At 43.0% G+C, this 19290-nt stretch overlaps 1 protein-coding gene across 1 annotated transcript in view; it reads left to right on the forward strand.

The window, feature by feature from the left end:
• The first annotated feature begins 12172 nt into the window (after positions 1-12172).
• Positions 12173-19290, forward strand: part of F13A1 (coagulation factor XIII A chain) — a 61092-nt gene continuing 53974 nt past the window's right edge. The window contains exons 1-3 of the mRNA XM_051799067.1: positions 12173-12239; positions 13182-13330; positions 19043-19231. Of these exons, the coding sequence (XP_051655027.1) occupies positions 13183-13330; positions 19043-19231 (337 nt within the window). The 5' untranslated portion in view covers positions 12173-12239; position 13182. The remainder of the gene's footprint in view (positions 12240-13181; positions 13331-19042; positions 19232-19290) is intronic.

A 19290-nucleotide genomic window follows, 5' to 3' on the forward strand; every position in this document is an offset into this window, starting at 1 on the left:
GGCTTGGCCAGATGATCGAAGCGATGCCAGAGTATCCTGGCCCCATTTGAAGTATCTACCAAATGCTGGGCTTAGTATATATTGTAATGTTGACACAGACTGAATTCCAGTAATTACTCTCAGCTGAGGTAACATGGCTATAAAATGGTTAAGATGGCTGCTGTCAGAGCATATGGGGCTCTCTCCTGACTTGGAGTACATGCCGTTCAGGGCCCTCATGTACCAGTGGCAGAGAGGTACATGAGCAGGAGGTCTCAGTTTGATCAGGGCTGCAGAGCCCCTCTGGCTGAAACCTCCTGCTGTTACCTCCAGCTTGTAAAGAGCGGTTTATGGCAAAATTGGTTGCTCTGAAGTATTCTGCTTTTTGTTTTTTAAAGTGCAAATTTTAAAATTTGGTTGCCAACTCATTTGAAGAGCCCTATGGGCCCACTCACCTTGCTTTATTTTCTGTCCTTTGATATCTGCTACCTTGTTATGCCCACCGTGACTCCAAGGCCAGCAGTCTGCTGAACCATAGAACCTTGCCATATGGCATGGATTTTGGGATAGTTGACAGTGACACTCTCCATTGCAGTGGGGAATAGCTAACAGCAGCAGCTGGAGTTAATGAGTCCTACATCTCCCAGGACCAAGGACAGGAATCCCAGAGCTCAGAGGGTTTTCCTGAAGGTCTGCTGCAATCTTGATGTGTAAGTGAATGGAGGAGATGAAAGCACATCTGGATGGGCTAAGGAATATATAAACACTGGAATTCTAGTACTTATTTCAGTGCTTGTATATTTTCTGTGGGTTTTTACATATCTTTTTAAGATTTTCTTGTTTTTCAAGGTAAGGAAAGATTAGTGGTGCATATGGTTAGATGCACGTCTACTATGATTCTGTTATTGTGTGTGAGACCTTTGAAAATTAAGTGTTCCCTAGGCTGTAGTCTAGGAGGGATTGCTATGCATCAATGCAAGATGGCCCTTGCAGTGAGTTACGCTATTGTTTGTCTCTCACATAGTTGTTATTTCTCTCCTTGCTTGTTTGATTTAATTTGAAACAAAAGCTATTTTGGTTGTAGGCAATTTTGATTTAGGCATTCAGAAGATGGAACAGGATTAGATATGTGGAAAACATCACTGAGAAAATCCTACAAAAACAACATACTGCTTCACCCACCAACCCATCAAAGTCAGGTCTGGTCTCCTCTGTACCTTGACTTACCTGTTAGGAGGACAGATTCTGAACTGGATGATAACAGACACTGATTTTCTTTCCCCTTCAAAATTACTCTCTCCAAACTAAGGTCTGTATATTATAACCAGCACTCCAATCTACAAAGCTAAAGTGATTCTTAGCTGCAAAACTCGTATCTGTGTTCCTGACAATGAGATAATATGTAAGAAGTCACTAATTTCTTTCATCCAGATCTGTTGCATGAAAGCCTCAAGTATGAGGGATATATCTAAACCAGTTGTGGGTCAGATGCTTCTACTGCATATGTATTTTTGTGACAGAATTAGCTTGCTTGCATTATAGTTTGGGAATAAGAGGCTCAGCAGCCTGTAAGCTGAACTTGGCCTCATAGAGTGCCTTTCTGGGAGGCTAGTTTATTCCCTTCATTGTACCTTCCTGTCAAGTGTGATGGGAAATCAATGATGAACAGGAGGACCCTAATCTCCATGGATACTTGTCTCTGCATGGTGTCAAAATCTGAGTTGGCTGTTTATTTTCTCATATTTTACATATGACTAATTTACTTAGGAAGGCAGGGGAAAGAAGAAGGTTATTTGGAATTAAAGTAAAAAATGAGAGAGAGGAAATCTGGCAGTGGTTCTCAACTGGAGCTGCTGGGGGGCTTCCAGAAGCCTGTCCCATACCTGCATCCCCCAAGCTTGTTGTCAGCTCTCACGCTTTGTTCCGTGCTCTGAGCAGAGTCTTGAGGGAACACAGCTGCTGCAGCTGCTCGTAGACCAAAAGGTGACCTTTTGAGTAGCTGAGGAATGATGCATTATTTAGTGCATTCCTGGCTAAAATGGAAATGAAATGTTTCCATGAGCAAAATGATTTGTTTGTCCTTTCACTTGGGTGCATCCTTTTCGCATCACACAGTAGTATGGAGTGCACATCACTCCTCAGGGTTTCTTCTGGGTAAAGCTTTTGATAAGACAGGTATTGCACTTGGAAAACACACTGACTGTTAACTAGAAAGATGCTACAAACCAAATGTAATAGACTTCAGTTTAGAGGTACTAAGTCTGCAAAAAACAACTTCTATTTAAATAATGTGTAGGAGTGAAAGCTTCCTGGTGAAGTGTATGTCTTTAGACTATCAGCTGATACTGGTGAATACCATAACCAGCTGTTATTCAACATGAAGTGTTTTACTTCTTTCAATTAATCAAGAGTCTCTTGGAAGGTGCCATAGCAGGGCATTCATTACAGCGATGTTTAATGAGCAGAATATTTGTCATCTGCATAGACAGAGGCTTCTGTGATAGCCAGGTTCCTGGGCACTCTTTACATCTACTGGGTGAAGGAGGGGAGGCAGATGGGACCAATTTTTCACGATGTCCAACATTAAATTTTCTGCATAGTCTTCCAGACAGATTCAAAGAGGCTGGAACCTATCTTTCCTGCTGACTGTGAATGAAGGCTGTGGTATACTCCGGTACAAGTCCATCTGCTCTTTAACTTTATAAATACCTTTAAAAAAATCTAAGACTCATTTTTCTTTGAAGTTTCCAACACCATTCATGAAGGCTTAAAAGTGGTATTGCTCGTGTGTTTCAGACGAGGAGAGCTGAACTGTCAGAGTAACAACTGACTTGAGAATAGCCAATATTCTCCAAAATATCAGCATGTAGAAGAACCTGGGGAAATATCCTGTGTTTACCAGGCAATTTCACTGAGTTCACCAAACCCCAAAACATAGGAAGGAGAAGAAATCTGTAAAAATGAAGAGATGCCCAGCAGATCATGCTATCTCATTGGAGAACTCAGTGGTAAAAAAATCCTGTAAAATGATAGGTATCTGTTTATGTGGGATTATTTTTAGTAGTAAAAGAATACATAGCGTAAGGCAAGTGAAGAGGGATTCAGTAAATAACTGCAAATGTTTCAGTTGCCTGTTTGGCATTGTCTTAATTGTTACAACAAACAGCATAAGATGGTAAAAAATCTTTTACTCAGGAGATAAACATTTCTACTCAGGAGATAAACTGCCTTTAAAAAGAAAGGAATGAAACCCAGATCTATGATTTCTATAATCCAAATTAATTAAAAGGGACATGACTGGAAAAGAATTAACACCTGACCAGCTTTCAAGACATTTCTCTGGCATGCTCTTACTGACTCCGAGCCCTTATTTTCAACCACGGTGTCTGCTCACCCTATTGCAGCGCCCTTCCAACCAACCTTCCCTGAAGGATCCAGCAGACATGGTCTGAGTGAAGAGATGAGCACAAGCTGATAAGCACTCACTGCAGACTCACACAGTTCGAAGTGATGTGGGATTTAGTCAAACAGCAAAGTACAGGCTTCTACTATGACTCATCTGGTGTAAAACCAGTGCTAAGTATTGTACATAATTAAGACAGCATTATTACAGTGAGATACCACTTCTTTTTTTGGTATGGTTAAAGTTTTGAAAAGGTGTCATGTTTTCAGCCGTCAGAGCTGTGAAGATGAGGAGTTCTGATAGGAGTTCATTCTAAAAGATATCATGGCTACAGTGAGTTTAGACCATAATTTGCACTATTGCTGAAGCTCTACATGTATATTTCAATTCCCTCTGTGAAAAGCTGTAGTTTTTCTGAGAATAAACACAACCTTAAAGTCATGTTCATTAGATAACACTTGCAACACTGGCCTCCTTAAAGTTTTCATAATTTTTATATCCAAAAGTCTTATATTTTATTTTGAGTCACATTTCTTAAAGAGGTGCTACTGGCTTTTCAAGTAACAGACAAAAATTATATTTGCCATTTAATGCAGCAGAAAATGTTAGCAACACTAGTGTCAGTGAGCTATAGATTCAACATTTGCACACTGACTGTCAGCAGGTACAGAAGTATTAGTCAACCAGTGGCTCTACCAATGGGAAAGATTAAGCAAGTAGGTCATTACAGTTTGTGTACTTGCCCCAACTTTTTCCTTCAGAGGTCCATAAATCAACTTTGCTTTTAATGTATGCATGTTCTTGGTTAAAATTTATTGCGGTATAATGCAAACAAATTCAACTTGTTGGTCATTCAAAGGCACATTTGTTCAGGTTACTTGATTCTCATTACTTGGTTATTTGACTAGTTTTCTGTTCATTGATTAGCTGTCTGACTTGTAAGGAAGAGGTGGGAAATCAGACTGTAAGATGGTGATATGGACCATTTTAGGGGACAGAACTTTGAATGAACCCATTTCCACCTGTGTATTCCAGTGGATGCCTTTGAAGTAGGTTTATGCTTGAAAATCCACTGGCTACTTCTTCAACCTAACTTTACCACCTATTCTCTTATAATTTCCTAACATGCTGTTTGTACTCTGTTTCATGCACATCTCCAAGGAATTATCCATATTACTTACAGGAAGTACAGAGTATCAGGAGGAATCCCAGGCAAACAAGTCAGTTGGGTCAAGACGGGTCAAAACTCAAGGGTTTGAGTTAAAAAAAAACCATAATGTTTTTACAAGTCTGAAGATTAAGAATTCCAAGGGCCTTTCTGAAAAAATGATCGTTTAATATAAAACATGGATCAATTCTTGTTTTGTGTGTGCTGCTGTTTTCCGGATGAGTTTCCAATTTATTAGTGAAGCAGTAAATGCTCCTCAGCAACCAACCATTGATGTTTTGAATGGAAATCAAAAGCAGTGTAAGGTTGTTGAAGAAAATGGCTTGAAAGGGAAAGAGTGAAAGATCATACTATTCCTATGAAAGCTGCAAAAGTTTGTGAAGATTACAGCTGAGAGAAAGATGGACCAGAGAGAGGTCAAGGGGTCAAGGAGAAGATATCTGCCTGCAGAGCTTTTTCCTAGCATGGCTTCTTGCAGGCTCACAGCCCAAAACTTTCTAGGTTTGAACTGTTAGGGGCACACAAACAGAGGTGGAATTGTGCATGAGAATGTATTGGCCCCAAATGGAGAGACCCCCAGTTGACTGTGGTTATTACTTGGACTTTGTACAGCTTTGACAGGATTTACACAGCTTCTGGACATGTAAGAGAAATACTGTGCATGCCTATTCTTTGTGTAATAGGGTTTTAATATCTTCTGGGGAGCCAGGGACTTTGCTGTGGGTGCATGCTGGCGTTGCCCTTCTGATACACTGTCTTTCGGCTGATGTGACTTTTATCTTTATTCCAACCATGAACTCACCACAAGCCCAAAGAGAAAAGTATTTGTATTCCACTGTGCACATTGACAGTAATTTTGTGGATGCAGCACAACACTGTAGAAAGAGACAGGTATATGGAGCATTCAGAAGGCATTAATTTCTTCTTACTTTTTTTTTTGAGTAACACTACAAAGGTTATAGTGGGAATAGCAAATGAAAGAACTTGCAGACTTCACGAAAGTCAAAGCCTACAGCTTGTGTTGGATGGGTTTATTTGGCATACATATGTGATTATGAAATGAATTTTAAATTGCTACTGAACTTCATCCCGGATAATGATGCATCCATTCAATTTCCCTTCTCCCTCCAGAACATCCACCATTAACAAACCAACCAGTCGTGATGTTTTACAATCTGCATTTGAACCTACTTCTCAAAACATTGCACACTTCCTTAAGTAGGCAATGACTCAGCTCATTTGCACAGAGATAAGGTCAGTATTGGGACTGAAAAATGGGTCAACAACCCACTTTGGCATTCATCTTCGAAATTAATCAAGAGACAATTGCACTAAAGACTTGTTAAACTGCAACTTCATCTTGCAGAAATGCAACATCAACAGTCAGCTTAAGTGTTTCTGTACAAACAGATATTGTACAGCCTTGATTTTTTTGAGTTGAGCCCATTACAGGGTTTAGGCATATGCCTAAAGATGGAATTAAACGACTAAAGTTAACATGTGCATAAGTGTCTTGTTGTGTATGGGCCCACACACTACATCTGTGTTTGTATTAAGAAGAAAAGCTGTTCTACAAGACATTCAGTCATTTTAAAATGTATTTTTGTTCTGAACTGAAACAGGAAGTTTTACCCTGTAATAAAATTTAGGAAATTTTTAATTCCAAAAATCTTGTTATTGAGCATACTTGAAACATTGTGTGTCAGTAATGTTGAAACGCTTTCTGACATTAAAATTGAAATATTGCATGTCCACATATGTCACTAAAATAGTTAGAACCAACTGCTAACTAAGCATGCTGGGATTGCCTGTGTTGTGTATTACCGCTCCCCAGATACAGAAAAGAGCTGTGATCTGGTCTAGCTTCTTGGCTGAGGTGCAGTGTTCCATGAACACTGTTTTTCAGCCTAGCAGTAAAACGAGGATATTCATTTGTGCACAGTGTAGTGCTGGACCTACTAAACCCTGCTCAGTCCAAACAGATTTAGTTAGGGACATCAACAAGTGTCTTGTACCAAGTCTTTGTTGTGAGTGCTTCAGGAATGTAGGGCATAGACCCTGTGCTTGTGCTTGTAGGTGGTTTGGGTCTTCCTCAGCTTATTGGTTCTGGCTCAGATGTGTCCAAGATGATTCCACACTGTCCAGGAGCCATGATAATTTGGGCACTGAACCCTCATTTGCATCCGATGCTGTACATGACAACTGAGCCCCTCTGGAGCTGAGGACTGCAGCTCTGCAGAAGCCAGGCTGGGTGCAGAACTGAGCTGCAGCTACTCCAGCTTAAGTTGGGTCTTTACAAAAACCCTTAGAGTTCCCTTCCCTGAGTTCCCCAAGCCTGTCCTGCCATAGACATCCCAGTACCTGTGGACTGCAGCCTGGCTTTAAAATTAAAAGCTAAAATGACAAAATCAAAGCTAAACATGTTTTGGTAACTTCTTACTGACTGTTTTACCATAATCAATCGTCATTTTCTTGAAGAAGTTTCAGTATTGTGGAATCAGCATTCACTATAAGGAAACTGACGGATTGGAAAAAATTCAAGCAACTCTGAGAGTGTATATCAAGAATGATAGACAAAGTCTTACCAGACTGAATATATTGTTTGTTCTACCTGTCTCTAGTTACAGTGGCTGTTCAAAAGGGATTAGATAACTATGAATAGTCTCTGAAAACGAATAATACAAATCCTCTGTTTCCCCTGCTCTTCAAGTTAGTCTCTCTTCTCAGCCTCATTGCCTGATGGATTAAGGAGAGTTGATCTCCAGGCCAAGAGCTTTTTTGGGTATATGGGCTTAAGAAGACTGAAGCAATTGCTTTAGAAGGGAATATTTCCATGGCCCAAGCATATTGTACATGTGGTAAAATTTATTCAGACAAATGTTTTATCTAAAATGGCCTTTCTTGTGTAAGTCTCTAGGTACTTATGGCTTTGCTTTGATGTCCTCTCCTTTTCTTTTGGGGTTGAAACAAATGTCTGTGGTCCATAGCCTTTGTGTCCCTATCAGCTTCTGGGTCAGCTGGCCAGCAGAGAAGTTGTCCAATCCCATTTTTGAGAGATGTTCTGTCATCCTTTAAGGTCTCAACTCTAGCAAAACATAAACTAGTAAATTTAGCTGGAACCTGTGAATATCGCCTCTTAAGACAGACCCCTTTGCCCTTGCTTGGCTTCTCTCACTCTTTCTGTAGGAAATTAGGGCAACCCCTAGTACCCAACCAACAGAATTCTTTGGATTCAGATGTGCGTAAGAATAGGAGTGGGAACCTGGATCCTGTGTTCATAGCAGTCATAATGATTATTTTCTTATTTTACTGCAGTTACTACATGTACAGTCATATTTCTGTCTGAAGAAACAGAACGCCTTCACAAACGAGTACAAAAAGATGCATGTTTTCCCAAACCTGAACTTACAAGCTTGTATGTACTTTACTGTCATCTGACACTTATTGTAAGAATATATTTTACATAATTGACAGTGGCAGCCACATATTCTGAGAGAAAAAAGATTGTATTGAACTATATACTGTGTGTCACTGATAACGACTTGCAGCAGTATTTCCATAAAAGTAAAGACTAATTTAGCACTTGAAAGTCAGGCCTCAAAACAAAAATAAAATGCTTTTCTGTTTCTGTACCTTGCTTAGGATTTATCTCACCTCACTGTAGACATCGACAGTGTAGACACATATGGTAGAACCCATCACCCCAAGCTCCCTTTGCAGGCAATACAGGGAGCAGGCACTTTTAGGCCATGATTCATCTGACCTATTTACATGTCTGCTGTAGGAGGAGATGAATCATTGCCTAGACTAGATCTTTGCGGAGGATAAAGGGAGCCTAAGATGGCCAGCACAGATGTAGATGCTTGTAAAGATCTACAGTTTCAATTTAAGCTTGCAGTTTGGAACAACAATTTTCAGAGAAGAGTAAAATTTCCTAAGCCGTGTTTTCCTAGCAGAATGTGTGTATGAATATATACATATATGGTATTTTTCTTTCTGCAACAGAAACATTTGCAATAATATCTTTTGAACACTGGTCCTATATCCCCATCTCCAAATGTTCTACCATCGGAAGAGCTGCCATTTTATTTCTCTCTGCCTCTGCCCCTCTTTCACACATACAGACATGCGTACACATACCGTGTTTCAGAGCTGGACCTCCTGAATTTTCAGCATTAACAAAAAATATATTTCTCTGTATGTGGTAGCCTGTAACAGAGCTGCTGTTACACACAGACAGATATATTAACTTTTTTTTTAAAAAAAAACCAAAGCAAAATATGCAAACAAAATCACCAAATGAAGATTTCTCAAATGTGCTTCTATTTAAAAATAGCAATTTTTTTAGTTTGTTTTTTTTCCTTCTAGAATCTGCTCTACTCTACCTGCAGTCTTGGTGAGGCCGGGCATCATAGGAAGAGGAACATCAATTTTTGGGCGACAAGTACTGATGCAGAGGAAGGGGGAAGACAAGACTTGATCATCTAAGAAAGTGTGCAAGTTCCCAAGTGAAGCTCTGAGAAGACAAGAGAGAGGTAATGTTGTATTATTATGTATAGAAGATCAGAGTTGAGAGGGTCTGGTTTCTGGAGAGTAAGGATGATGTCCTCCCAGGTACTCCTGTGCACATGCTGTACTGTAATGTTCCGGTGCATCTAAACACCTGTCCAGACTGCAAATGGCACGGGGGTAATATTTTAAAAACAGAGGAAGAAATGAAGCCACCCTCTTGCAGAGCTTTACAATGCTCATCTGTTTCCAAGGAGTGCTTGGTGTAGCTAAAGTAGACAAAACATCCCTCCCATCTAAGGCTCTGGCACACAGCACAGCAATCCATTTATGTGGGCACCTGGTTGATCAGTTTGCTTCTGACAGATCTTGGCACACCCTCTCCTCTGGCTGTAAAGCTTTACTGACTTGTGCATTTTGCGGGAATTCTTTTCCCCACAAACTCTTGTCTGGCATGGAAGGACTTGGAACAGAGCTACGCTGGCTCTGGCAACAACAGGAAAGTGCATTTTAGATAACCCTTTAGAGTGCAAGCTTTGTAGCTTTAAGGGCTTTTCTGTGGGGATCGGGAGGAAGGGCTGTCCATTATCCAAAGTCTATTGCTGTGGGAAGGGTGCCCATGACTGCAAAGGTCTTTGGCACAGGCCACGAGCACCTGAAGGCTGCCTCTGAGAAATGGGTATGGGCTCACAGTTCCCCACAGGGTGCAGTGCAGAAACGGCTTCAGGAAGAGAGAGTGCTCTTTCACCGGTCATCCCAGTGCATCATTCATTAAATATAATGCCCTACAGGAAAATCAGGGTTTCGTGTTTTCCATACCCCCTCCTGCATCAACCCTGACGTCAGTAGTTTGGAACTACGGAAGTTAAATTAAGGCCAGTGCAGTCTAATAGGCAAGGGGCAGCAAATGCTAAGAAGCCAAGGTAATGAGAAAATACCTGCCATCTGGAGCTGTCATAAGCACAAATTTACATCACTCCCCACAAAATAAATAAATTACAGCCTGCAGAACATTACTCTCCCTGGGTGCACAGCCCCACTCCTGCTGCTGCCACCAAAAATTTTGGCCTCCTCACTTTCTGCATGATCATTGCTTCTGCTGAAAGCCCCAGGGAGATTTGCTTGGGTGCAGAGAGACACCTGCAACCGCTGGCTCTGCAGCGTAGTGTCTGGAGTGGGATCTGTTCTGCTGCATCCGCATGCTCCAGTCCTTGCTCTGACGGAAAGTTTTCCTCCTGGCTCTGACAGCAGCACAGCCACTTGGGGAAGCACATGACTTCCTTGGGAGACGGTGTTTCTTATTTGTGTTGCAGGCCTCCAGCAGGCATGGCACCGAGGCAATATTTATATCAGTTTTTGTAACATCATCACAGCAGCTGCAATTTTGGGAACTGAAGTGCTGGCTGGAAGTGGGAGAGAGAGGCACAAAGCACAACACACCACATAGAAATGTGGATGGAAGGGGAAAAAAAATGAAAGAAAATCAGCAACCAGTCTCCTCCACAGAAAGCTCATTGTGTTCCCGAGTGCCAGGGGTACCAGTTGCCCTTCAGATGGTTACCGCAGGGTCCATCTGTGTAAAAGTGCCTCAATGGAAATTGAAGCTCAGGATGCCTGTGATGGGACCAGATCTGTGCCCATAGGGTGCTTGTGCTCCTGGGGGAGCAGGACAGGGGAAGGGGAGTCCTTCAGCCAGGCTTGTGCTATGCTCTGAACAGTCTTTGGCAGTCACCTCCTACCCTTCAGCCATGAGAAAACACAATGCAACACTTGTGTGCAGATTCTCAGGCTGCCCCCAAAACTGCTGCAGCCTGGTGCTGCACCTTGGCAATCAGCCCTAGCAGGCTCCTTAGCCCAGCTACAAGGCCATGCTGGTGCAGCCATGCTGCTCACAGGTCCCCAGCTAGGATCTCTGCTTCATGCTCTGCAGGTATCCTGACTTATGTAAAGCTACCTTGCTGTGCCTGGGAAATCCCCAGGGAGGTAGGATGGGGGTCCTGTCTTCCACATGGTTTACTTGCTGCTTCCCATTACAGGAATGTGACCCGATTCTCTCCTTTCCAACCCTCTGGCTTGATTTCAGGTGTGTTCAGCCAATAGAGTTTTGAGGCTTCACTGATGCTATGGGGCTGGAAGTCATAGCTGCCTGAAAGAGAGTAGAGTCCTCTTCACTGTGTCTCCTGTTCCTTCATCTGCTCTGCAATCAAGGCAACTAGTGACCTTGGCAGTTCCCATGTATGTAAGAGGGCCTCTTCACTGCCCATGCATGCCCTTAGTAGGTGGTTTCTACCTCTGCTACCAAACAACAGCGGCTGGCAGAACAGTAGGCCCGAATTCTTCCCTCAACATTGTTTTTTTTCTCCATGCAGCTCCACTAGCCTGTAGACTTTTGTTTCACAGAGGAGGTGTCATACAGTCCCCAGTTACCTTAGAGCTTGGTGGAACTGAAGAAAGTTGTTATGAAGCTAAAATGCTTCCACCAGGAACTGCCCCAGACCCTGTTTGTTAAGTGATGCACATTTTATCATGGGCAAGAGCTGAAGGTAATTTGCCCCAAACACAGCTGTTTGGTGCAAAATACCTTCACTGTCCTGGACTGCACAAGGTTTCTAGAGAAAGCTGCTCCGGGCCACCAATTTGCTCTCCATGTCCATGTTTCCCGCAGTCCTCTGCAAGGGGAACCGTCACTGTGTCTGCCTGAGAGTACTCCGAAATCCAACACCTGGAGTTGCATCGCAGGCACCCTGAGGAAGAGACACCATTAAAGACTGGCGACATGGTAAGCATGGCTTCTTGGATTGTGTCCCTCAGAAAATCCCCTTCAATCTCCTCCTTCATATGCCCTAATGCCATGAGCAGTCCTACTTTGTCTCACATACTGAAACTTCAGTGCCCAAGCTTTTTCCTTAGCCTAAGCACCCTGAAATGCTCCTGCTGAGCAGAACTGGGATAAGACAGGCAGGGAGAGGGAGAGAGGAAGAAAAGACATGCCAGCAGTGGTGGCAGATCCTTGAAGGTGGTGTGGGGAGGGCTTGGCAATCATTTCAGCACTGTCCTATTGCAACAGGAAGGAGGAGGATATACAGAGGTTGCTTAAAAGCTCCCAACTTTCCCCCTGATTCTATTGCAGTGCAGAAATTCTGCAAGGGAGAAGGAAAAAAAAGACTATCTGAAAATAAGGTACTCTTGCTAACTAAAAAAACCCCTTCCTTTAAGAGGTTACTGCTATTAAATAATTGCTGTGTTTTAAATTGCTGTTTTCAGGGACTTTGGGAAGAAGTTGTCTTCTCAGTCATTAATATTTTCTTAGAAGGGTGGCATGGCTTTTTCATTGCTATATCCTTACACTGAAATAGATGTGAAAGCAGTTTTGAGTAGCTCAAAGAAAAGTCTCTGATCAGCCTACATCTAAGATTTCCCTTAAGGACGTTAGTGGGAGAGAAATAAGTGGATAAGTGCTTTTTTCTTTTCCCTTTTTTCCCTTTACCCTTCCTCTCTTCCCCCCCACCCCCCTCTCTTTTTCTCAAAAGTGGATTGTCTGGGTGCAGGAGTTAGCCCTTTAGATATTGGGTGTTGGTGTGCATAGGGACAAAAATACAATTCTCCACTAATCATCCACAGACTGCTGTAGGCTATAGTATTTGGCTTGCCTGCAGTATAACTTATAATGTCATTTTTATTAGGGAAAGGTAGTGTCTGATGCACTTTCTGGAAATATAATTTGCTGGTTTGGATTCAATAATGCTGTTACGGAGGGTGGGAGACTGAATGATTTTCCAGTTCTTTTACCTGAAACTTCCTAATATTTTTAGTGTCCTGCTTCTCCTAGGCAAATTATTCTGTGTTAGACTTCCATCTCCTTCTCCCGCCTGCCCTTCTTCTCTTATTCATGTGTTTTGACAAACACAAAATGCCTTCCAGTCCTTAGAGAGTTGTACTTCATCATTAGACCAATGTTTCTTGCCACTCAGGTTTTATTCTTGTGAGTCTAAAAACATGTAGCTCACTAGCACCCCACACTGCTTTTGGTTTCTCCCATCTTACATGTACCATGCCGGCTCATATTTGCTTTTTCCTTGCACTCTTTCTTTCTTTCATGGTATTACAACATTTTTAAAATAGGATGTCTGAAACAACGAGCACCAGAGAGGAGAAGAAACCTCCTCTGAATGGGAGAAGAGCCCTCCCACCAAACAACTCCAATGATGAAGAAAATGAGGTCCCCGAGGTGGATCCTTTTGGGTTGATACCTAGAGGATTTAATCCTAAAGGTACAGTGTACAATTAAACCACAAGTCTATTTTTATATCTTCCCTACTCACTTTAGCTCAGGTCTGTGAACTAAATCCAAACCACTTTTTTCCTTATATGTTTCTATCTCAGATAGCTTTTCTTGCTGCTCATGAATAAACTTACTAAAAACACCCATGTGCATGAGAATGTTACCACAGGTTATGGGTAGGAAACGTGAGGAGTGGAGAAGCTGAGTGAGCAGTTTTCTGCTTGAACTGTGGGATTGGTTAAAAAAAGGCAAGGGATTTCCCAGTTTGATCACAATCACAGAATCACTTTTAGAACCTGCCAGCTTCAGGCATGGTGGTGGCTGCACTGGGGTGAAGAGGCAGGAGTGTCTCCTCTTAATGGCCCTTCTCATCTATATGGCTCTAAACTGGCCGTGAAACTGCTGCAAAATGTTGTCTGGCAGGGAAAACTTTTGCTAGATGTTCAGCTCACTCACAAAAAAGAACATGAAACTAAAAGGAATACTCATATTTTTATTTGTTCTCCTATGAACTGTTTTATAATTGTTTGGATGGGGAAACAAAATAATATCGTAGTAGAGCATGGACAAACCAAAGTACGTTCTCAATGCCAACTCTTTGAAGTAAACCAGAAAAAAAAATAGGTAAGATTTGGCTCAAAAGAAATCAGGATTAACTCCTGAATGAATCCATAATGAAATGATGTTAAATTGTTTGCCTGTTTGAAATGAACAGCAGAACTTGTTGAATGTCGCAGATCAGGGTAGCCAGATGTAATAATACTTAATGCTCAGAGGGGTCTCTTGATCCAGGGTTGAAAGAGTGCTTAATAAATGTGGACAAGCATTAATTACTGCATTTTACACATTGGGAAGCAGGCAAAGAGATTTTAAGTGACAAGTTGAAAAGAATTATTTCTGTAATCCTAATCATGTGCCTTAACCACACATTCCTCTCCCTCCTCCCCTCCTCCCCCTTTTAATACACACACATTTCTTTAAAAAGCATTCATTTTTTTTTTAAATGCCTTAGCCAACCAGTGGTCATGTTAAGACTGCAGAAAATTTACTTGAACCTATTCAAACAACCCTGTAGCTCTGGGGCAAGTCTGTGTGTTTAAATTACCCCCCTGCAGTACAGGTCCTGGCTAGATGTCGTTTCAAACCAAATATGTTCCCAGAAACTGGAAAAGTGTAAGTGTGGGATACCTTAGAAGGAATGCAGCCTGTAGCTAAAGCCCACCAGTACCAGGAGAAAAATTCCTATTGCTTTTTGATGTGTTTCGCATCAGGCTTTGAATGAAGTATGGTGCTGGTGGGTGGCAGCCTCTTGCTTTTCAAAAATGCAAGTAAACTTAAAAACGTTGGGTCAAGTGAGTTGAGGCAGGAACATGTGCTTAAGGTGATGCTGCTGTTGAGGAAAACATCCCTTGTCCAAAGTGAAGGTTTGTGTGGCCATTGGGTAAACCTGGTTATGGGACTGGTTCAGCTGAAAAACAAATCTGTGCATAACAGGCAAACTCTTATTGTACAGCTGAATCCACTTTGCTGTGCAGTTCTTTCCAATGCTTGTAGCAACGACATGCAAGGAGGGACCTGAAGGGAAGGACTACAGTAGCATTCCTGTTTTGGTGCATGTCAGCTATGACCTAAACCTGGGATACCAGCTGATATAAGTGTGGTCCCTGGAAATACTGTTTGGAGTAGGATGCTTAAGTCACCTGTCAGACCACATTAAAGGTTTATAGCCCAATGGAACTCAGCCTTACATTCAGGAGCTTGGCCCAGAGCACTATCAGTGTTGTATTAGGGGGATAAAGTGTCTGTGGCAGAGTGCAGTAGGGCTCTAGAGCTGTGGACACATCTTTGGAGAGGACTGCTTACGATACCTCCTTCTCCTTCCCTTGCACACCTCTACACTTCTGGGTTGTCAAATTTTTCGGTAGTGATTCCCAGATTTTATTGCCGTAACACACTGAAAAAGCATGTAAATCCTTTTATCTCTTTTATTACAACTGAGGTGTTTTCTAGCCTTTGGACACCTGCTATAAACATCTAAACGTCTGTGTCTTCACCTGTGTCACCTTCAGAGATTGTAGTCAACAGAGAGCCATCCAGCAAGCAGAGGCGAGGGTATAGGCAGTCCAGAGAGTCAATGAATGTCAGTTCCAGGGTCATCTGTACTCTTCCCAGCTACACTGGCTGCAGCAACCAGCCACCAACTGGCCATAATAAGAGGTTACATACCAGGCTCACATCATTTAGATGCCTAAATTTAACTGAATTCTGCCCTTGATCTGTGCAGTGTAGGAGTCTACAGCTGAGCTAGTCACCCTCGTTTCCCTTGACAGCCAACAGAGAGAAACAGGCATTTTTAGGGTGTGATTCATTTGACCTATTTTAACTACTACTCTAGGATGAGGTAAAACCCTGTGCTTGCCTAGCTCTCTGCTGACACCCACTTCTACTCCGCTGAATCACAGCCGAAGAGAGCACGGAGGCTGCCGGGTATGGCTGCCTCCCCAGCCTGGTCAGTGGGCTGCCTGCTGTTGGAGCCGGCTTGCTTGCAGGAGGAGATGCTCAGTTAGGAGGACGTGCAGCCCCCGAGTGCTTCTTCAGCAAGAAGCCTGGGTCTCCTTGAACACGCTTGTGCCCGTGTCCTCCCCCTGGCTCATCCTAGCCAGCTCATCTCACTGCAATGTGTTATGAGGGCGCTCGGTGGGAGTACACAGCCCTGCAGCTCCATGGTCTGCAAGCTCCCCACGCCACCTCCTTTGCAAAGTCCGGTGACTCGCCAGGCAGCCGTGCTTCCCCTGCTAGCAGCATGATAGGCGCCTCCTTTGGAAATTCATGTTTGTTTGTTTGTTTTTGCAATTCGGAGCCCTTCCTCAGGTCCTTCAAGGAAACCAGAAGGCTATTCTTGTTATTTGAAAAACAGCTCAAGCTTGTGCTCATTTATTTCCATGCAAACCTAACATTGCAAAAGCTTTAAGAAAGCATCACATTGCTACCCCTCCTGCAGCAAACCTGCTTGCACTAAACAGTAGATCAGGCTACAGGCAAACCCTCAAATGGACTTGACTTCAAAGTAGGCCTCAATGGCCACTTGTCCCTCACAAACAGATGAGCATTTCCTGGAGCCTTCCTTTGGATCGACTTCCTTTGGATAGCACCCTGGGGATGGTGTTAGCACATCCCAGTACCCTGCTCATGTTTTGTCCTCTGTAATTTCTCTTACTTGTAATTAGCACAGGCTCAGTCACAGGTTATCTTCAGATGGCAAGCTCAACATATATTTTAACACTGAGACTGAAAATGAAAAGTGTTTTCTGCAGATGTGTATGGCTGTGTTCTGACAGGAGCCATGTAAAGTCCTGAGATAAAATAAAGCAAATGCTGAACTGACAGCCCAGGGTGACTTAGCTTTGCAGTTCCTTGAAGGGACAGTTCCCTGAAGGAGCTAAGGTAAGAGGGAAGGGCAGGGTTACTGTTGCCTTTTGTTTTAGAACAAGATGAAAACACAACAAACCCTCAACTCCATTTTTATGCCTCCTTGGAAGGAGGGATTAGCTGAGTCAAATTTTTATTCATAGCTTCACCCCTCACAGAACCCCAAGATACACAGCTTTTTACATGCAGTGCTTTCAGACTGGAAGGGACTGGGAGATGTAAGAGGAGAAACTCTCTCCTTCCCTGCCTTATCTCTGCCTGGGAAATTCCTGTCTCATGTAATTTAATTGTGAGCTTTGTCAGCATTTTTGTGAGTGAGCTTTGGTAAGTTTTGCAGGGATGGAGGCGAAGACATGACCTACTTCATGGGGGGCAATGAGAATGATTTCCGAGCAAAATACATTTAATGTTTCACACAGGTGTCTCTGTAACTTCATTCAGTGCTAAAGCCAGAGGGGTTTTACAGAAGTTACTCCAGAAGCCTCGTGAGTTGAAAAGAGAATAATAATGACATTGCCATGGGACTTTAGACCTGACTCATGATTGAACAGGGTATTCCAGCCTTTCAGCAGATTAGGGTTAGCAGAGGGCAGATGGTTTTGGGTTCAGCTATCCAGGACTTTTCCATGAAAGGTTCCTTATCTTCCTGTGTCCTCAGACATATTCCTCTCCTTCTGTTTCATGAAGGACAGGGCTAGGGAGCTGACAGTGATAATGCCAGCAGGAGCGGAACTTATTCCTATTGCCCTTACTCCTGTCTCCCATTAGCTGCTGCCCAAAGCCCAGGCTGGGTGTCTTGGCTGGGGTAGGAGAAGGACAGTGCTGGTGTCCAGGGAAGGTGCTGCCTGCAGGGCTCTGCCATTTGTCCTCAGCTGGCTGCTCTGCAGTGTCTCCCTGCCTTAAAAGACAGGCAACATGCAAAGCTGTTGTCTGAGCTTCTGTGAAAGGGGTCACATTCACACTGAGGGGCCTCAGTGACTTGAATATCCAACTCATTCAGTGAGCACATCATTCCTGATCACAGTGTACTTAGTAGTAGGTCAAATTAGCCACCATCAGAAGTATACACAGCTCCACCAGCTGCTGTAAATCTGCACCTCTTTTTGCCAGGCATGGGTTTGGCTCTGTCACTGTCACTATAAAATGCAGAAATTAGCTAGTTTCTAATTGTCAGCACCTGGAAAGACAAGCTGAGAGCTGCAAATCTAGCTTTACGTTTCTGTCTCTCTCCTGGTGGTGAGTAGTAATGGTCCTCCTCCTGGCAGAGGTTTCATGATTATGTGCCCAAGCATGTAGGCAGAAGAACGATGTCCAGTTCATTTTCATGTGGTTTCTTGTTATGTTATCCTAGAGAGGATTCCCACTGTGAAGATTCATGGTATGATAAAGTCATGTAGCTTATGGTGACTGCAAGTGCCTTTGGCTATCCCAGTGCCACTCCACACTGGTCATTAGCTGAGTAAACTACTCCTAGCAGTGTTACGCTATAAGCCTTTAGATAGCCCTAATTTGAAGGGAGCAAAGCTTTGCCTGTGCATGTTACAGATACCTACTGCTGCTTGCCTGTAACTCTATGCTGTAATTATATACTATAATGGTATATATAGTTTTCATAAGAAGACACTAATAGCAGTGGAGGTGTACGGAGAAGCTGAGTCTAGACACATCCAGTACACCCAAATCTTATTTAATACAGGCAATCCAAGCTCTCAGCTGAATGCAAGATCATTAACTGCCTCTCAGGCTCCTCAGCACTCAATACCGGTAGCATTTTGCAGACATTAATGTATTTAAGCATCACAAAACCCCTGTGAATTTGCGTTTTAAAAATGGAGGGCTGCAAGAAGGGAAACAAGAAGCCGCAACTGTCAAAGGCCTACTGATTGCACTGGTAAACTTGTGACAGCAAGGCCTAGACTTGCAGAAAGACCATTCCAAAGGACAGATGGAACCAAACTCTCCTTGGGGAAACTCAGCTTCCCATGCCTATCAACCAGTTCTTACTGCGATTGCTTTTGCTGTGCACTAGAAGACTTGTTGCCTCCGTGAAAATGGCAGGTGGACAGAGAAGTGTTAGTCCATAAGTCTCTGCTCATCCAGGGGGATGTAAGCCCCAAACAGATCCAGCGTGCTCTTGTTATGTGGTGTTCCTTCCCCAGAGATGAGGAGGACATGGCCTCTAGTGATGTTGATACCAATACTGACTTTCTAACATACTGACTCTCTAACATACTGACTCCTTCCCCCTCTGTTCATTTACATGTCTCTGCAGATTACCTGCGTGTTGTTGATATTTATATGTTCAAGGACCCCCATGAGATCAACAAGCAGCAGCACCACACTGACAAGTACTACAATCCCAAGCTGATAGTGCGTCGGGGACAGCCTTTCCAAATCCAGATTGACTTCAATCGACCTTACAGGCCAGAGACAGACCAATTCTGGCTGGAGTATTTAATGGGTAAGTGCCTGGCAAAGGCTGTGTCTTATCAGCAAAGGAAGGTTGGTGAGTCTATCATA

This window comes from Manacus candei, unplaced genomic scaffold, assembly GCF_025592945.1.
Source record: "Manacus candei isolate 608988 ecotype Guabito, Panama unplaced genomic scaffold, ASM2559294v1 h1tg000049l, whole genome shotgun sequence".
Taxonomy (NCBI): domain Eukaryota; kingdom Metazoa; phylum Chordata; class Aves; order Passeriformes; family Pipridae; genus Manacus; species Manacus candei.